The following is a 20,899-nucleotide window of genomic DNA, read 5'->3' as shown; positions in this document are numbered from 1 at the left end:
CACACCCCCGGCGGTTCAGCCAATGATGACGAACCTGTCGGGTGACGTCACGGCCGCGCCCCTGTCACTCCCCAGTCACGCCTCTCCCTCCCCTCCCCCCCCCCCCCCCCCACCACCACCACCTGTCTTTCCCCCTGCAGCTCTCTGCAGACCGGGGAACTCGGCTGAACGAGCGCCAGTGGGGCCACAGCCCAAGGTTCATATTATTATGTCGGGTCTATTACTGCAGTGAAGCGCTATGTACATGGATCGCGCCATACAAATAAAAATATACCTATTTGGTAACACAGTTTTTTTTTGTTCTAGAAAGACATGCTTATATATATTAAAATACAACTGTATTCCTGTGGCAGCCATCTTGTTCTATCCCCAATAATTGAACACATCGAAGCATATGGCTCTGGAGTGTAACATCTTTAAAACAAAATGATAATAAATAAAGTTAAGAATGGCATTCTAATGCTCAAAGCTTTTTTACTGAAAGTCTACAATAGCAATATAAAAAACACCTTTCTTCGTATTGCTGCATGTTACAAATGATTTGAACACCAGCAACATTGAGTATGAATGTACCCTTCCGCCTGCTTAAATCCACTACCCTGGTCACCTGCATTATTGAAGTGTTAACTTAACGTTCTGCAGGAACACATGCACGGTAAAAATACTGCATACTTTTCTTGCAGCAACAGTCACAGATTGGCTCAACTGGCAGCGACTTTTTCCCAGAATGGTGGAAGTGTGGGGGGCTATCTGTGTAAAGAGATTATCAGCTGCATTATTAATGGCACCTTTAGCCTTAAGTCCTAGTCCCCTTATGACATACCTAGTACTGCATGGGATTTGGCACGCCGAAGCCCTCTATGACCGAACAGGACATCATAGGCACTTGCTTGATGTTTAGGGTGTGACCGGGTTGACGGCTCCAACGGAGCGGTCAGTCCAATTGAAACAGAAGTGGAGCACTCCACTTCTGTTTCTTGCCATCCAGAACATGGCACTGTAAAATGTAATACTGGTACTGGCGCATCCAATGCATGATGCTCACAGTAGTTTTAAAAAGTGGGTAATGCGTTGAATGGTGCAGTTCCCAACATTATATCACCGTCCGACAAGTATTAAAATTGTTATACCTACAGTAGTTACTATTAAAAGAAAATTAATATAGAATAAAGCAAATGCTATAAGAAGCTATGTATTAAAGGCACATACAGGACCTGTGAGCCTAAAACACAAGAAATGTTCATATGAATGCATTTTATTTGCTTTGTAGTTAATGAAGTTGCTGTTTGAGTGTTCTGATGATCGAATCGATCTGGAGTTAATTTCATTCTGCATCAATCTTTCTGCCAATAAAAGGAACGCTCAGCTCATATGTGAAGGTAAGAATGGAAGCCATGCGTTTAATGTGGTTAGTAATATTTGATTTAATAGATTTCGCAATCTACCCTACTCCGTTTGTTGTTGGAGTTTTTTAACCACCCCCCTTTTTTATAGTATGGGAACTAAAACGCACAATATTTAGCTCTGGGGACCACACGGTTTCCAAGATACTTACTGGTGAAGTTATCAGGTTTAAATCTCCTGCCAGGGAAAAAAACCCTCCAAACCGTGAGCCATTAGGAAGCCACAGCATCATCGGTTGTGGCTTCCTATTGGATGGCCATTTAAATCTCCCTCCCCCTTTGGCAAAACCCGGAGGTAATCCTATTAATGTATGAAAGTTGGGGCAGTTTAAATACATTGGAGCTGAAGTTACAAAAATGTACTTTGGTTTTAAAATAATCCGATTTCCTCACATATATTGTAGATGAATAGAGCATTTTAAGAGCTGTTCTTAATGGGAAGACAGGTCCTATGTAAGCGAGTAATCATTACTCCACCAGTGAAACACATCTGTTAGTGAAAAGGTGAAAAGCCTTTCTTGCCTTATTCTAAAGAGAAAAGCACTCCAATAGTAACAATATAAATATGTTTTAGAAGCAGGCTTGGAAAAAGAGACTGGCTGTGCAGTAACCAGCCAGAAATTGTATTAGCCAGGTAAATCTTTTCTTAGCATAATTTTTTTTAATTAAAAAAATACACCTAGCTATAAAGTACATACCTACGTATGCATTGTCTAATTTCTTCTGTTTTTGTCTCTCGTTAAATGTGTCTCCTATCACCCCCTGCACCACACTGACCATCTCTCTAACAAACACCCCCTGCACCACACTGACCATCCCTCTAACAAACACCCCCTGCACCACACTGACCATCTCTCTAACAAACACCCCCTGCACCACACTGACCATCTCTCTAACAAACACCCCCTGCACCACACTGACCATCTCTCTAACAAACACCCCCTGCACCACACTGACCATCTCTCTAACAAACACCCCCTGCACCACACTGACCATCCCTCTAACAAACACCCCCTGCACCACACTGACCATCCCTCTAACAAACACCCCCTGCAACACACTGACCATCCCTCTAACAAACACCCCCTGCACCACACTGACCATCCCTCTAACAAACACCCCCTGCACCACACTGACCATCTCTCTAACAAACACCCCCTGCACCACCCTGACCATCTTTCTAACAAACACCCCCTGCACCACACTGACCGTCCCTCTAACAAACACCCCCTGCACCACACTGACCATCTCTAACAAACACCCCCTGCACCACACTGACCATCTCTCTAACAAACACCCCCTGCACCACACTGACCATCCCTCTAACAAACACCCCCTGCACCACACTGACCATCTCTAACAAACACCCCCTGCACCACACTGACCATCTCTAACAAACACCCCCTGCACCACACTGACCATCTCTCTAACACCCCCTGCACCACACTGACCATCTCTAACAAACACCCCCTGCACCACACTGACCATCCCTCTAACAAACACCCCCTGCACCACACTGACCATCCCTCTAACACCCCCTGCACCACACTGACCATCCCTCTAACAAACACCCCCTGCACCACACTGACCATCCCTCTAACACCCCCTGCACCACACTGACCATCTCTAAAAAACATCCCCTGCACCACACTGACCATCCCTCTAACAAACACCCCCTGCACCACACTGACCATCTCTAACAAACACCCCCTGCACCACACTGACCATCTCTCTAACACCCCCTGCAACACACTGACCATCCCTCTAACAAATACCTCCTGCAACACACTGACCATCTCTCTAACAAACACCCCCTGCACCACACTGACCATCTCTCTAACAAACACCCCCTGCACCACACTGACCATCCCTTCTAACAAACACCCCCTGCAACACACTGACCATCTCTCTAACAAACACCCCCTGCACCACACTGACCATCTCTCTAACGAACACCCCCTGCACCACACTGACCATCTCTCTAACAAACACCCCCTGCACCACACTGACCATCTCTCTAACAAACACCCCCTGCACCACACTGACCACCCCTCTAACACCCCCTGCACCACACTGACCATCTCTAACAAACACCCCCTGCACCACACTGACCATCCCTCTAACAAACACCCCCTGCACCACACTGACCATCTCTAACAAACACCCCCTGCACCACACTGACCATCTCTAACAAACACACCCTGCACCACACTGTCCATCTCTCTAACACCCCCTGCACCACCCTGACCATCTCTCTAACACCCCCTGCACCACACTGACCATCCCTCTAACAAACACCCCCTGCACCACACTGACCATCCCTCTAACACCCCCTGCACCACACTGACCATCTCTAACAAACACCCCCAGCACCACACTGACCATCTCTAACAAACACCCCCTGCACCACACTGACCATCTCTAACAAACACCCCCTGCACCACACTGACCATCTCTAACAAACACCCCCTGCACCACACTGACCATCTCTCTAACACCCCCTGCACCACCCTGACCATCTCTCTAACACCCCCTGCACCACACTGACCATCCCTCTAACAAACACCCCCTGCACCACCCTGACCATCCCTCTAACAAACACCCCCTGCACCACACTGACCATCCCTCTAACAAACACCCCCTGCACCACACTGACCATCTCTAACAAACACCCCCTGCACCACCCTGACCATCTCTCTAACAAACACCCCCTGCACCACACTGACCATCCCTCTAACAAACACCCCCTGCACCACACTGACCATCCCTCTAACAAACACCCCCTGCACCACACTGACCATCCCTCTAACACCCCCTGCACCACCCTGACCATCTCTCTAACACCCCCTGCACCATACTGACCATCTCTCTAACAAACACCCCCTGCACCACACTGACCATCTCTCTAACACCCCCTGCACCACACTGACCATCTCTCTAACACCCCCTGCACCATACTGACCATCTCTCTAACAAACACCCCCTGGACCACACTGACCATCTCTCTAACACCCCCTGCACCACACTGACCATCCCTCTAACAAACACCCCCTGCACCACACTGACCATCCCTCTAACAAACACCACCTGCACCACACTGACCATCTCTCTAACAAACACCCCCTGCACCACACTGACCATCCCTCTAACACCCCCTGCAACACACTGACCATCCCTCTAACAAACACCCCCTGCACCACACTGACCATCCCTCTAACACCCCCTGCACCACACTGACCATCCCTCTAACACCCCCTGCACCACACTGACCATCCCTCTAACAAACACCCCCTGCACCACACTGACCATCTCTCTAACAAACACCTCCTGCACCACACTGACCATCTCTCTAACAAACACCTCCTGCACCACACTGACCATCTCTCTAACAAACACCCCCTGCACCACACTGACCATCCCTCTAACACCCCCTGCACCACCCTGACCATCTCTCTAACAAACACCCCCTGCACCACACTGACCATCCCTCTAACAAACACCCCCTGCACCACACTGACCATCTCTCTAACACCCCCTGCACCACACTGATCATCTCTCTAACAAACACCCCCTGCACCACACTGACCATCTCTCTAAATAACACCCCCTGCACCACACTGACCATCTCTCTAACAAACACCCCCTGCACCACACTGACCATCTCTCTAACAAACACCCCCTGCACCACACTGACCACCCGTCTAACAAACACCCCCTGCACCACACTGACCATCCCTCTCCCTCTTGCACATTAGTGGCTCCTTTCTTACTAAGTACATCAGTGCTTCCTTCCCCCATATTGATTACTGCCCCTTTTACCCCCTTGTACTCTCCATTCTCACTCCTCTCAGAAGAGTGCTGGTTGTCGCACCTTCAGAGCGTCACTGATCCGCCATCTTCCTCCTCTCTCTATTCCGGATGCACTGTAGCAAGAGACGGAAATGAGAGGAGAATGGTCAGGGCACGTGATGCTTCTGACATGCAACTGTCAGCAGAGGAGCTCAGGGGAGAGAGAGACAGCCAGGGACACCCACCTGAGGGGAAATGACACTCGCCCTATTTTATAGTGGAGTTGTTTCCTTTATTTTAATTTTAGCAAGCAATACCGTGTAATACACCCCTTTTTATATACAATATACAAGCCTGCAATTTACTAATGGCGCTCAAATTAGTTTATACTGTATCCTAATTGATCTTGTTGCATAATCTCACTATTTGGTTACAGCATGTCATTTCTCTATCGTATCATGTTTTGGTGAAGGTGAGGATCTGGTGTCACGTTCAGTCCTTTTGCTTTGTGTGTATACTTTAGGAAACGGACTGAAGATACTGATGAAAAAAGCCCTGAAGTTTAAGGATCCCTTGCTAATGAAAATGATTCGGAACATTTCTCAGCATGATGGACAAACAAAAAATGTGTTTATAGTAAGCAAATCTATATTTGTTGTTCTGTGGAGCTATATTTATATAGAATAATAGGTAAAGGTGCAGTTGAACATAATCAAATTGTGTGTGTACAGTATATACAGTATGTAATTGTGTGTATATATTACCTGTATGTTCATTCATAAAATAGTTTTATTTTTTTATGAAATCTTTATCATGGTGACGTTTTGCATTCTTTATCTAAAGTTTAATGCCAACAATATTTTCTATTACTCTTAAAAATGATCACAAATGTGAACTTTCAGAGAACGGTGGGGTTCTTTCCTCGGTTAAGTATGATCTTATACATTAGTGTGTGTAATTTCTGTTAAGGTTTAACTTTTGGGTCAACAATTTAACGGATCATCCATTCTCGTAAAATATCTCTAACATTGTTATGGTTAAGTGCCTTTGCATTATAGAACTGATAGGGCTGCTTCTCTAAATACTTTATTAATTGCCCTCTTTATAAATGAAAGAACAGAAGCTTGGAAACAAGAGTTTAATAATAAAAAAAAGTATGTGTGTTGGGTAGCAATCCACCAAAACAATATTGGTAAATAGCAATTAATGGAAAACTGAGTGGTGCACGGGAGCAAGGAGGCACCTCATATCCCCCAAAAGGGAAGCAACAATATAACAAGAGTTTAATAATAATTTGTTGCCAACTGTCGCTCTAGGATTATGTTGGGGATTTAGCTGCTCAGATCTCTAATGATGAAGAGGAGGAGTTTGTTATAGAATGTCTCGGGACGCTGGCCAACCTGACCATTGCTGATCTGGACTGGAAGCTTGTCCTGAAAGAATATAACCTTGTTCCGTACCTCAAGGAGAAACTTAAGCCAGGTACAGCAATGTTTGTCTTCAAAGGGTAGATGTTGGGAATTGAAGCATTGCTTCATGTGACTCAAAAAGAATAGTCCTGTGCTTGAATGAATGTAATCCTAATTGTTAGAAATTAGTGCACATACTTATTTATACGTAATTGAGGTTACTTTAATTTATCACAAATGTTGCTTTCAATGGGATTGTTTCGTTGATGCATTTTTGGTGCAGTTTTTCAGCAACAGAATTGCTCTACTTATGCATACGTAGACCCCTTAAAGTGGAGAAAATGTAAGCTTTCCTTGTTGTGATACAGGATAGAAGGGGGATACAGGCCTTTATTTCAAAGCATACTATATATGTCTATGCAACAAGTGTAATAAAAAAAAAATATATACATATATATATATATATATATATATATATATATATATATATATATATATATATTCAGTTATGGACGAGTTCAACAATAACCTGCTTTCATCTAAAATTCTCCCACAAAATGTACATTTTAAACGCATGGTTTCCATCTGTCTCAGGATCTGCAGAAGATGACTTGGTGCTGGAAGTGGTCATAATGATTGGGACGGTGTCAATGGATGACTCCTGTGCTGCTTTATTGGCAAAATCTGGGATTATCCCTGCGCTCATTGAGCTTCTGAATGGTAAGGATATTTTATGTACAGTACCGGGATGGCCCGACCGTAGTCCTCAAGGGCCACCATCAGGTTTTCAGGATATCCCTGCTTCAGCTCAGGTGGCTCACTCATAATGTGTGTATGCAGTGGTGGATTTCTCATTAGGACTGATGGGCCTGGGCCTAAAGTGGCAAAAATGTCCACCCCCATACACAGAGGAAGCATTCTCTGGCCTATCGGGTCTGATGGGAAGTTCCTTACCTACTGCCGCCTCCGCCTTCTTGCTACAGCGTCGATGGGCGCTGCGACATCACACGGTGTCTCGTTGCCATGGTGATATCGTGTTGCCATGGCAACAAGACAGTGTGTGACGTCGCGTTCGTGATGAAATTACAATGCGATTTTGAAGAAGACGGAGGGCGGCCGCGCGGAGGAGGCGGCACCAGATACCTGCCATTGGACGGCGGATTTCCAGATCCGCCGCTGAGTGTATGAGCTGTGATGTATCTTGTGGAATATATATATATATATATATATATATATATATATATATATATATATATATATATATATATATATATACAGTGGTCGACAAATAACCCAAAAATCTACTCGCTGAACCAAAAAATCTACTCGCCACCTAGTCCCGACCCCAATCCCGCCCTGCTTGGGCGGCCATGAGGAGGTCGCCACGGGGTCAAATCCAGTCGCCACGAGCCTGTAGGTGACTGGATTTGTCGAACACTGTGTGTGTGTGTGTGTGTGTGTGTGTGTGTGTGTGTGTATATATATATACCTACCATAATACTGAGTTAAGTTATGGTGAGTAAAAAAAGTGACAAAAACCCTCCACAGGAAAGCAAATATGCAAATAATTTTTTTGGCGGGGTTGCAGACCTGCCTAAGACATGCAGATGAGCATTCAGTTGTATTTGCATATATATATATATATATATATATATATATATATATATATATATATATATATATATATATAGTAAATATGTATTTACGAGTGTCTTAAAATAAACTAGTTGTACTGTATTTGATAGGAAAAATTAAACCTGTTTGCAGTAATACAACACTCATATTAAAAGAAGTCATGATACTCTCTCTCTCTACTCCTTACTACTATCTTGTCCTAAATATTGATTCCATGAGGTGATGCTACAGGCACATGCTGTTTATAATACGTTAAGTGATTTTTAATAGAGCTGTTGCTTTTGAGGCTAGAAAATCTTTTCATTTAAAAGTTATCCGCCTGTGCACGTGCATTTACTGCTACTGAGTATCACATTTTCTCTCCACCCGTGTGAAACCGACGTAGGCTTGCAGCCATAATGACTATGGCAAATGCTTAGGCCACAACTCCATTATAAATGCGGACATTAAATAAATAAATCTTATTTTCTCAGGGTGTTCTGCAGTATTATGTGAGGGGGGGGAATCAAAAATATTGAACAGCGATTGTAGAGGAGATAATGAAATCTGGTACTCTGTCTTCCTTGTTCCTGGCAGTTTTTCTAAATCCTTTCTGTGTATACATTAAATTGCCAGAGAGAACCCTACTTACTGTACATTCTGAACCTTAAACCCTCACCAAGTCTGGCCTGCTGGATGTATTGTCTTCCATACACACTGTTAATAAATGTTTGCCTGATCAGAGCAGGAAGACCCAGTCCCACTCAGTAAATCGGAAGCACTTTAGCATGTAGCACCTTCGATACGTTTTAAAGTGTGTATACCTTTTTTATTATTATTATTGTACTTTAAAAAATACAACAAAAATGAAATCAACAGTATATGTTCTTTTTAGAGCTGGTTTGAAGCAGCAAAACATGTGAAATCTTATATGGGGGTTTTTTTTTTTCTTCAAATAAATCAGTTCTGAACAGTTAGATAATACTTTTAAAAAAATGTAAATACAGTATTATTCAACTGTTAATGCCATGTTTAATGAGTTTTAAAGCATCCCTTAATTTCTACAGCAGGTTTTTAACCCACCTCTCAAGTAGTGCAAGATTTTTGCGACTTTCCTGTTTGGGATCATTTGTTGCAAATGGTCCCAGCAGTTTTTAACTGTAACAATAGATAATGTTACCTTTAGTAATATAAGGATACATTGTAGCTGCTGAGTTACACTGACTGAAGCAGCCATTATGTTAGTCACACAATCAGGATTTTGACAGATTTTTAACAGGCGCACCAAACGATTGCTAGCTTAGGTAGGAATGTAAAATGATACATTGCCACATGTGTTACATATACAAAGAGGAAAACAAAAGGGGGGGCTGTAGTATTGCTGCTTTGCTTTAAGGCAGGCCTGCACAACTCCAGTCCTCGAGGGCCGCAAACAGGCCAGGTTTTCAGGATATCCCTACGTCAGCACAGCTGGCTCAATTAGTGGCTCAGTATGACTGAGCCACTAATTGAGCCAGCTGTGCTGACGTAGGGATATCCTGAAAACCTGGCCTGTTTGCGGCCCTCGAGGACTGGAGTTGTGCAGGCCTGCTTTAAGGGATCGTACCTACATGAAGTAAGCATTTTGCAGAGATGCCTAAATGAAGTATGAATGTAGCCGACATATCTTAGGAGGCTGTAAGAATGTAGCAGACATACCTAAAGGAAGTAAGAATGTGGCTGTTATACAACGACTGGTGGAAACGTAAGTGCACCATTTTAACTCTCTTCCAGCCCAGCAAGAAGATGATGAATTTGTGTGCCAAATTGTCTATGTCTTCTACCAAATGGTTTTCCAAAAGGCAACCCGAGATGTTATAATAAAAGAGACACGTATCCTTCGTTTAAAGGTTTTATTATCAAATGTATAAAAATGTGTATATTTAAAAAAAGTGGTTCTCAAACTGGGGTCCCTGAACCACTGATAGTCTCTGAAGACTTTGGCGTTTTTTACACCCTTAAAATCGGTTTCATTCAGCTTTCACCACGTGGCTTTTTTTTTTTTTTTTAATCATTGTTACATTTTTGCTGATGGTTAATGTGTCACATGTTGCATATATATATATATATATATATATATATATATATATATATACTCACACACATACATACACACATACACACAATATGTTGTCTGCCGTTTATAACTATACAGTTACTTGTTGATCTGAAGTATGTATGGCGATCCTCCCCAAGATTAATAATATTGGAGTGATCCATCAGAAGGGAAGGTTTGATTACACCTGGTTTAAGAAATGCTTTTGGTATCCTTGTGTATTAAATCCTAAATAGGGTCTAGGGTTGTGTGTTCATAGTTATAATTGAAACAATAGCGACTAAACCTGTTGCAAAATATGTGTGATATTCAGTTTCGGAGAGTGTTTTTTTTTTAAACTGTTTCCGGAGAATATAGACTCAAATGACCTTAAGATCTGTGTATGAGTTCTTGGAAAAATCAGTGGTTGCCTTTTTTTAGTGCCAGGAAATTATGTTTTACATGAATATTACTTAAGATAAGGGAAAAGTAAACACCATTTTTGCTACTTTTCCACTGATTGATGGAGTGTGCACCTTTACAAAGAGCCAGTCACACCATGTTTCCCACTTCAGAACACTGCATAGGAGTATTTATTTTCTCTATTTTCGAGTGATTACAGGTTTGATTGTTGCAGCCTCCTGCTTCTTGTCCGGCTGCAGCCAGGAAACACTAAATTGTTGTGCTTAGTGCCTAATAAAAGGATCACATACATGCGCAGAGAGGCTTCCTGCATAAAGGATTATATGACGTTTTGGGGAAATTGCTTGTCATGTCTGCACGGTGGATGTTTTTAAATCACAGCTTTGGAAGTCTCTCTGCGCAGCAGGGAACAAGGATGCCTGTGCTGCTGCCTAATGTCAAAAGTAAGCCCCGCTCTTAGGTTTGATGTCCCAGTGTTTATATGTCAGATGCAGCCTTTGCCAAAAGGCCAAAGCATATTCAGAGTACCGCACCAGTCTACTGTTCTTGTGACTTCCCTGCTGGTAAATACTGAACTTTAGTTTGCTCAGTGCTGGCTGACATATTCAGTGACTTCAGTAATGGAGTATCCAGATTGAAATATAGCCTTGATACATGAAGTATGCACCGATACATTTTCTGAGCATAATGTATACACTGTGACTTAGTTAGGAGAAGCAGTCCCGTTGTTAAGGGAGTATACTTCAAAGAAGGCCCAGAGTAACCACGCAGCATCTGTGTATGACCTGGAATTAGTCACTTAGGGACATATTAGGCAGTGCTAAGCCATGCGGCCTACAGCCTAATTACTTTAATTATCTGCCTTAATGCTGAATTTTGCTTGGTAAATGTGGCCCTTAATCTTTGTTATGAACAGTTAAATTGCCAGTTTAAGATTCTGCGTTGTGTTTCTGTTCTATGTTGCAGTATACATGGACTACAATATCTGAAACTATAACACTAAGTAAGCAGTCCAAGCATTTTTACATTGATATATTTATAACCTTATTTGTAACAAGAGGTCGCCTGGAGCTGGACAGCAGTACTTAAAGCTACAGGGACCCCATGTTGTTGGGGTTTTTTTTAAAATATATATTTCATGTTAACATTTCCGTACACGAATTGTGCGTGAGAAACAATATGGCCGCTTGGGTGACCACCACTCTGGGGGCCGATAGTGAGCCATGACATAATTGTGAAATAACATTGAAGCTTCTCATTTGGTGACCCCACAGCCATCTCTTGCACATACAAATGTAAGATTGCTGTAACTGTAGTATCCCCAGAGCTTTGAGTGCTGTGGTTCAGCTCTGACGGACCCTTTGGTTCATATAAGGTAAACAAAGATGGGGGTGGGGGGGGGTTGGTGATTTGGAGGAGATTGCTGGTTTGTTCTCCTTTGCTTTCAGTGGCAATGAGTTGCTGGTCACTCTGGCATCAAAAAGGAGCCCAGTTTAGTTTGACAATCTTTCAGGTAAAGGAAGATTGTTTTTCCGTAAAACCAGATATGCTACCAAAACTGATATCTGGTTAGTTCCTTGTATAGTCACATCTTGATGTGGTAGAAGCTGTGCAGTAAGGATACATTCAAAAAATAACTGAGTAGATGCCCGTATACGTCCCCTGCACTATAAAGCTATCGAGGGCCAATGAGATTTGTGTGTAGTGGACCAAAAATGTAATTCAGTAGAACGTTTCTGAATTCAAGGAAGCTCCAATGAAGTGTCTGGGGAACTGATGCTATAAAAGAGTGTGAGACTGGCTCCAAATAAAAAGTCTGAGTGAGACCTCGTGCAAACGAGTGAGGCTTTCTTTCCAAGTAAGTGTAAAACAAAAAGGCAGGTGAAGCACTGCAAAAAGCTGGTACAAATGCTGGACAAAAGCTGTATAGCTCTAAAAAAAAACTTTATTGAAAAATCAGGTAGTTCCAGCAGTCGTCTCTGACGCAGTACAAAACACATCAGAGATGACTGCAGGAACTACCTGATTTTTCAATAAAGTTTTTTTACGGCTATACGACTTTTGTCCAGCATTTGTACCAGCTTTTTGCAGTGCTTCGTCTGCCTTTTTGTTTTACACTTGCCTTTCCTTCCACGGCTGCAGAACGCATCGACCTGGATCACCCAAGACAGCGACGCGGAACACACACGCTGTATGTGAGTTGTTTTCATACCTGCCTTTCCGTATTACCGTAGCCTGTGTGGGAAAGCAGGATACACTCGGGCTGTTAAGCGGTGAGGCTTGGATCTACCGGCAGCGCGTGTTCACAGCTGTGGATCTCCTGCTGCCGGTTTGTTTCCTCTCTCTCTGCTGCTCTCCCTTCCCCCTACCCGTTATATTGTTCATACCATTATTGGCCTGATACATCAGCATCTTCATTGTGCAGTGGGTATATATTTTCTGGGACATTTCATAACAGTTATTATCTTCATTTCTTTGGCCTTATACAAGTCATGTTGTCTCTATCTACCACATAAAACTAGAGCACCAGGATTTTCTGTTCCCCATACTTTGTTTCTTTCCAAGTAAGCAAGATTTGCCAGGCTGTTTGGCTGTCTATACTGGCTGGGTCCTGAACACATTGCTGGCTTCAAAATGGTACAATTAATAAGACAAGTCGGTAAAGTACTACACGTTGTACCTTAACATCTCCAATGCAGAGGCTCCTGCTTATCTCATAGACCTGATGCACGATAAGAATGCAGAGATCCGTAAAGTGTGTGATAACACACTTGACATCATAGCGGTAAGTAAGGGCATGCCCCACCCAAGCACACCATTGTAGACCGTCCATGGGCTGTGGACGTACCGTTACCCATAATGTGTCGATTTGTTTTAGGAATTGAGTTCTGCATATTTTACTCGGTATCCTTATACAGTGAATCATGTCCATTTCCACAAAGGCAAAATTCCATGCCTCCTACCACTTCAGATGGTTGCTTTAAGGTGCAGTTCCACATAGCCGGCCAAAAAACAACCATTTAGTAAAGAATTTAACTGTCGTAATTGACTTCCTCAAACAAATCTAGGGGAGTTTTTGTCGATCGAGTGGTTTTCTTTTACCCGTAGCGCACCCGGTCCTTATCAAAGAACCAATAAAGATAAGGGCAGAGGATGAGAGGAGGTCTCTGGTTGTGCAAACTCTTGTTGAACATGCTGACATCAGACAGAAGGGAGCAGCCAGAGGAAATCAACCCTCACCCAAATATGAGCTCACTATGTCTACAAACTAACGTTAAAATATTATTTCAAAATACTTGTTACAGTTGGATTTTGGAAATAAAGGAACCAATCACCCAAATGTAACCTCTTAAACATGTCACTTCCATTAGTACACATTGGCTTGCCCCTTTTAGCCCTTCCTTGCCGTGGACTCTCCAGCAGGAAAGGGGTTAATGTAACACTTGCAAAAGAGAAAAATGAATTATTTAGATAGTAAGTGAACACCAGAGCCAACATTGCATTGCCTTTTCCCTGCACGTGCATCTGGTTTATTTCAGAAGTACATGTCATCAGAGCCGTGGCAACCACTTAGGCGGTCACCTAGGGCGGCACATTTTGGGGGATGGCAGGAGAGGAGGAGGACGGCATGAACAGAGCAGGGCAGCAGAGGAGGATGGCCGGGGAGGAGCGCGCCCCAATAGTCTGACCCGGAAGTCTTAACACATTTCCAGTGTCTGCCACTACTATAGCGCAGCTCCTCCCTGGCTGTCCTGCTTTGCTCCCACAGTCCTCTGTCCTCTTCTCCTGCCGCGGTCCTCCCCCTCTCTCACGCTGCCCGCCATCCTCCTCTGCTGCCCTGCTTCTCCAAAGTCTTGTAGGCATTGGTGAGAGGAGGAGGTGGGGGGGATTGAGGAGGTGGGGGGGATTGAGGTGGAGTGGGAAGGGGGGTGAAGTTGAGAGGGAGGGTAAGAGAGGAGTGGCAGGTGGGTGAGACGAAAGAGGATGAGGAGGGGGGTGAGAGAAGGGGGTAATAATAATGTGTTGTTTTTTTTGTTCTGACAGTTTGGGGGGCGCAGGGCTGAAGGTTTGCTTGGGCCGGGTGTTGAATACCCTTGCACCGGCCCTGCATGTAATCAGATCTCCCTTTTGCACTTTAGGAATATGATGAGGAATGGGCAAAAAAGATACAGAGCGAGAAGTTCCGCTGGCACAACTCTCAGTGGCTGGAGATGGTGGAGAGCCGTCAGTTGGACGAAAACGAACAATATCTTTATGGGGATGAACCCATTGAGCCGTACATCCATGAGGGAGATATACTGGAGAGGCCTGATCTGTACTACAGTGCAGGTGACATAATGCAATATACTGCACCGACACACTTTATTCGAGCAAATACCCGGTATGTACCTGGCAGATACCTGGAATGCGCCACTCCTCACCTCTGACAAGCCCCGTTGCATTTGCCTTCCCAGCCTGGGTTCATGCCTGGCTGACGGGCGGCTGATCTGTTAAATGATAATGATTAGGATTTAATAGGCTGCAATGCTTCGCGTGTCTACCAGATGGCATAAATTCCGGAATTGTAATGCATTATATATTTATATACTGTGCAGTATTGCAGCCAGAGGGAATAAAATGCTTCAATCCCTGCTTGGAAAATACCTCAATGCACTCGGGCAGAAAACAGTCACAAACCTCAATACACCCGGGTATACCCGAATTCGTGGGACTAGCCAAGCTCGAATAAAGTGTGTCGCCAGTGTATACATATATACATATATAATTTACATAAATATACACACACGCACGCACGTATATCCTGTTGAGTATAATGCAAGATAGTTTGTTTCCATTCTAAATGGTGTTTAGTATTTTATTCTTGCAGTAGATACTTGGGGTTTATCTCTGAGTGACTTCCTATGATATATTTAAGAACAAAAACTTGTGCATTTATCTCTTCTGAAAAATATCAGTTTCTTTAACCCATACAATACATTAACAGCGTACCCAATTCAACATATTATATTCCCTCAGTGGTTTGAAATTTCAGCCATGTACACTTATTTTATTTTTCTCTATACTTCTGTTTTTTATTCTGTGGCGCGTTTCCTTCTTGGGATTCAGAAGTAGAATTACAGAACATATTGGAAATGCTTCATCTGCTGTGTTTTAAGTTGTTAACATCCCAGCAACTTGTAAACAGCTCATCTGTAACCCATAAGCCAGACTGAAAAAGCAACAGCTTGTGAATGCGCTGATCACTTCTGCATGCGCTTCATTGTTTGGGATTCTGTACATGTGTCGGCCTGTCAAGTTTCACTCATTATAACATTCTCATTCCATTTTATCACCAAGCGGCAAAGTACTAGTAACAGCCTTGGTTGTGGTGCCATTTTTATTGGACTATGTAGTGGCCATATTTAGACATTAATCCGGCATGGGAAAATAGATTTTCTTACGTTATAAAATGGACATACAATAGCTTTTTTATTTAATTTAATGGCAAGCTTCAGAGAAACGGGGCCCCCGGAAGGGACGGTTACCCATTCATTTTCTCAATGTTAACTATAACCCTTTTGCTGCCGTCAGAGGCTGCAACACATTACTCTGTAACTTTGCAGGAACGTTGCATCTGTTTTAGCTTGCTTAGTTACTAGATTACTTTTTTTTGTATAGAATATGCAGTTTGTGTGTATAACTTTTTTTTAAATATGATGTTATAGTTTATTTATACTTCTCTTATACGAGTAGTAAATTAAAGTCATTTTCTGTTATCTTATATACAGTAGCGCTAACATAGTGACAGTTCTTTACATATAATTTACATTCACAATATATCTTTTCCATAGACGTATGACCCTCACCCAAGCAATGTTCTTCCACTACAATAACACTGGCATAACCACTGGCCACTCCTTGACACCTTTACATTGACCAACGTGAGCACCGCTCCTAATTATCTCCAATATGTGAGCATTACATCTGAAGAATAGAGTTATGAGGTCTATGAAGTATTCTTCTGTCAATTTATTAAAATCTATTCATACTTTGCATGATCTAGTTTTCTCCAGTACAGGTAGCCTAATTCTCGCACAAATAACGCTGTGCAATTCTCCCTTCCAGAAGGACTGATGTCATCTGAGGGAGCTGTGAGCCCTGATTTCTTCAATGATTATCACCTTCAAAATGCGGATCTTATTGGGCAGCATCCCTTTAGCAGCAGGTAACCATCCTTTTGCCCATTATAATAGCCATGTCTTATTGTTTTGTAAGACATGCTCTTGTATGTATATTGCCTCCATTGTGCCAGTTAACGCCTGCAGTTGACCTGATATTGTCGGCAGATTAATGGCATTACAGAAGTTCATTACTGAATACTAACCCTTTTGTATATTTACTAGCTGTACCTGACTTAACATGCACCAATCTAGCAGATCTTAAAGGTTATTAATTAAACATTACTCTTCGTTTTCACCCCTCCCTATAATCCCTTGCTGTCTCTTGTCCCCTCTTTCCCACCTTCTCTCCTCCATCATGCCTTGTTCCTCTTTGCACTCTCTCCCCTCTCTTTGTACTCCCGGCCTTACTGTTTCTGCTCCTCTATGTGGTTCCTACACTCCCTCCTCCTCTCCTACTTATCTCACCTGACTCCTCTCCTTGCTGTCTCTCCGTTTCCTCTTCCTACTCACCTTGCTGTCTCTCCTCCCCTCACTTTGCACCCCTTCCTTCTGCATGTGCACACTGCTCTCCATTCCCTCCTCCTCGTCATTCATCTGTCTCCTCCCCTCCTTTCTGTCACTCCTCCCCTCCTTTCTGTCTTTCCTCCCCTCCTTTCTGTCTTTCCTCCCCCCCTTTCTGTCTCTCCTCCCCTCCTTGCTGTCTCTCCTCTCCTCCTTGCTGTCTCTCCTCCCCTCCTTTCTGTCTCTCCTCCCCTCCTTGCTGTCTCTCCTCCCCTCCTTTCTCTCTCTCCTCCCCTCCTTTCTGTCTCTCCTCCCCTCCTTGCTGTCATTGCTTAGCAACCCTGTAACAGCTGAATCTTTGTACGGAAACATTCCTAAGCCATAGATAGATAGGATAGATAGAATAGATAGTTAGAATAGATGGATGTTTTCAGGATGCAAAACAAAATGCTGTAGTGGCCTTTATGTTGTAACAAAGGATATTATAATATTATTAGGTTGATGGGATCTACCACTTCTTTCATAAGAGTATATCTAATTCACAAGACCTTACAAAATGAAGATGGAAAATGCTATTGTGACTTCCTTGGATTTATTGGAAAAGGCACCCTCTTATCACGCAGAAGGCTGTTTCCACTACCTTTATTAAGTTAAACCTTTGCTTTATAATTAGCAATATTGTAGTATAAATATTGGAAGCACATCCAAGTAAAAGCAGCCGTTATTTTTTAGTATTAATAATACCTCGTCTTTACACAGTACTTTGAATCACAAAATGATTTACATGTGTGCTGTAAAAAAACCTTTATGCAGCAGCCTGTGGGATAGAACCTTGGCAGAATAGGTTTGACACTCTGGCCAAAGGTCATTGGGTTTGGTTTATGAATACAATATTACCAAATTAACTCTTTGCTCCCTCATCCTGGTTTGTTGTGCCGTTCTTTTAGTTGTCCCCTTAGTTTTGATTGAGGCACCCATAGTTTAGTTGTAGAGGTCGTCAATATGGTTTTGTTTCATATTTGGCATACTTAGCACTGCTGGTATGGTTCCACCTTTATTGGGTTTAAAGTGGCAGAACTTATTTAGCTCTCCAACACTTTGGCAAGTATTGTTGGCAATACAATTGCAGCAGTTTTAAAACCTTGATCCATTAAAAGGCATGTACTGTAAGTTAAGTGATTTGTCATATTTCCTGAGAAAATTGTTTATTGCCCGAGTTGAAAGTTTAACCCCTCCATTTTGCCACTCCATTGCTTTTTTTTCTTAACAGGCAGGGATCTATTTAAACGGATCAACAAGAACAATGGTCTTAAATGTGAATAGTGTGTAGAGAACTTTTAAAAGATCTACTCTTCATGTTTCTGGCACAGTAGGGAGGAATCCTATACGTTCTACATTCTCTGAAAGAATCTTGTTGCAACATTTACTTTTAGTAGTAGCAAATAGAAGAATTATTTTTCCCCATTGATCCTCCTTTTCACGTAAGCTTCTGAACAAGAAGGTTTCCCGGTGTAGTACTGCAGAAATGTAATGTAATGTAATTCTTCCTGCTTGGGAATAAATGTAATTTCTTTAGAAGGGAGCATGTGCTCTTTTCTAAGGTGGCTGGTGCACTGAGTCTTGGGGATAAAACTCTATATACTCTGAAGCGGCCATTCAGGACATTTTCAGGCGAAAATCCCCATTGGCGGCTATGGGAATTTTCAGCTGAAAATGCTCCCAACGGCCACTTCAAACCATGTAGAATTCCCACCTAGTGGGAAAGCCTGTTCCACGTGCTCCTTTTCAATGTCCTCTCTATCATTATCTCAAGTCTATCTTTCTGTGTTTACCTTCCTATCATGGCCTTTTTTCTGTATCCGTGTGTATATGCCGCTTTCTATGCTTCTAAATTCCAACAGTTGAGGGAGGCTGGGTCGCTGCCTGAGTTTCCTTAAAATTCCCAAAGACTTGGCATTTTTGCTGTAGAATTCATTCTCAAGTTGCATGTCATACGATAACAAATCACTCTCCACTATCTCCGAATCTCTTGGAAACAAGAGGTGCAAATCACATTTCTATATTATTTCAGACATGCATTATGTGATAGCAATCCAAAGTCAATAACAAGCGAAGTACACCACGAGAAAGTACTGCCTAAAATATGTTGTCATAATACTGTACAGTATGTCCTTCAGTAACAAGTGTGGAAATGTCTTAAGAGTGTATTGAAGACTTGATTTGCTTTCAGTGTCACTTTCCAGCTTGCTGTGGAAAGTCCTTATTTGACATGCCAGTGTAGTTCCATAGTTGCATTGGCAGATACCAGACTGATTAAAATCTCTCTTTTGTACCAAGATTCTTGAACATTTTGCTAAATGTAGAGTTTGTTTGCGAGATCTGGACTGACCAGTCCCAATCATAAATTCCACAAGTATTTTTTTTCTCCCTTTTTCCTCTTTTCTTTTTAAGTTAATTGCATGCATTAATAGTAATACCTTCGAGCACAAACATAAGATGTTGAATGGGGTTAAATCCTGGGGATTGTTTCCTTATTTTCGGACCAGTTACTCCTTTTGAAATGTAGTAGAGGGAACTGTGGAGGCTTTTCCGATGCCGTTATTCCTTTGAGTTGGAGGGCACCATACAGAGTGTATGTTGCATTGGCACAGTGTGTAGACCAGGGTGGTTGTAACTTAGTTTTTATTTTAAAATCCACCCTGTACCCCTGCAATTGTATAAAAGCTCCTCGGCGTCCTCGTGTAGCACAGCATGGGTGTTGTTAGGGCACGTTACATTTCTTTTTCACCAAGCAAGAAATGCTGGTCATTTATTAAAAAGCAAATCTCGGCAGTCCCCACTGACACAGAAGGGGTTAATAGTGGCCTTTGCAAACCATCTGTCAACTTGATGGGAAGCCGAGTGCAATTACAGGTTCTTCTTACAGCCGGCTTCCATTTTACTGGTAAACGGGGACCATTAACATATTCAAGAGAACATTTTATTAGGCTTTCAAGGGTCACTGTTAGCCAACTGTAAATCCTATTGTAAAGCATATCTGAAGCATTTTCTGCTGCTTAGTCGCTTTATCACAGGGACGCTAGTCTTAATAATGACAGCATCCCCCACTCTAGCATAGAAAACTTTTCAATGTGTAGGATACACAGTGGGATGCACAGTAACCACCCCTTACCCTGATGAGACTTAACAGATCAAAACGGCTGAGAGTAGGTTTGCTGGTCATGCTCTTCTTTAACCCAAGCTTTGCGGTAAAAGCCATGTATTACAGCAGGCATAAGCTTAAAGGGATCCATGTTAAAGTGGATAAGGCTGCAGCCATAGAGCACGCGACCGCGCGCGCTTAAGTGCACCAGTCCGGCCATACTGCGCACGGTGCGACGTGCATGGCAGGATTTGGAGGAGACAAATCCATTTGATTTTTCACGCGTTGGCCGCGTCACGTGAGTCGTTTGAACCAATGAGGACAAACCTCAATTGTTCAGGCCTCGCCTATCCGTTCCGCGCATCAACGGAGGACGCCAATCT

General features: G+C 42.9%; 1 protein-coding gene across 1 annotated transcript in view; it reads left to right on the top strand.

The window, feature by feature from the left end:
• The window catches only part of KIFAP3 (kinesin associated protein 3), a 133,717-nt gene that overhangs the window by 85,060 nt on the left and 27,758 nt on the right, over nucleotides 1–20,899 (top strand). The window contains exons 12-19 of the mRNA XM_075616832.1: nucleotides 1,271–1,379; nucleotides 5,716–5,828; nucleotides 6,509–6,674; nucleotides 7,196–7,321; nucleotides 9,989–10,087; nucleotides 13,412–13,497; nucleotides 14,852–15,041; nucleotides 16,818–16,917. Coding sequence (XP_075472947.1) covers nucleotides 1,271–1,379; nucleotides 5,716–5,828; nucleotides 6,509–6,674; nucleotides 7,196–7,321; nucleotides 9,989–10,087; nucleotides 13,412–13,497; nucleotides 14,852–15,041; nucleotides 16,818–16,917 — 989 coding nt within the window. The remainder of the gene's footprint in view (nucleotides 1–1,270; nucleotides 1,380–5,715; nucleotides 5,829–6,508; nucleotides 6,675–7,195; nucleotides 7,322–9,988; nucleotides 10,088–13,411; nucleotides 13,498–14,851; nucleotides 15,042–16,817; nucleotides 16,918–20,899) is intronic.

Source organism: Ascaphus truei, chromosome 10 (assembly GCF_040206685.1).
Source record: "Ascaphus truei isolate aAscTru1 chromosome 10, aAscTru1.hap1, whole genome shotgun sequence".
Lineage (NCBI taxonomy): Eukaryota > Metazoa > Chordata > Amphibia > Anura > Ascaphidae > Ascaphus > Ascaphus truei.
This window is presented reverse-complemented; position numbering and strand designations above follow the sequence as displayed.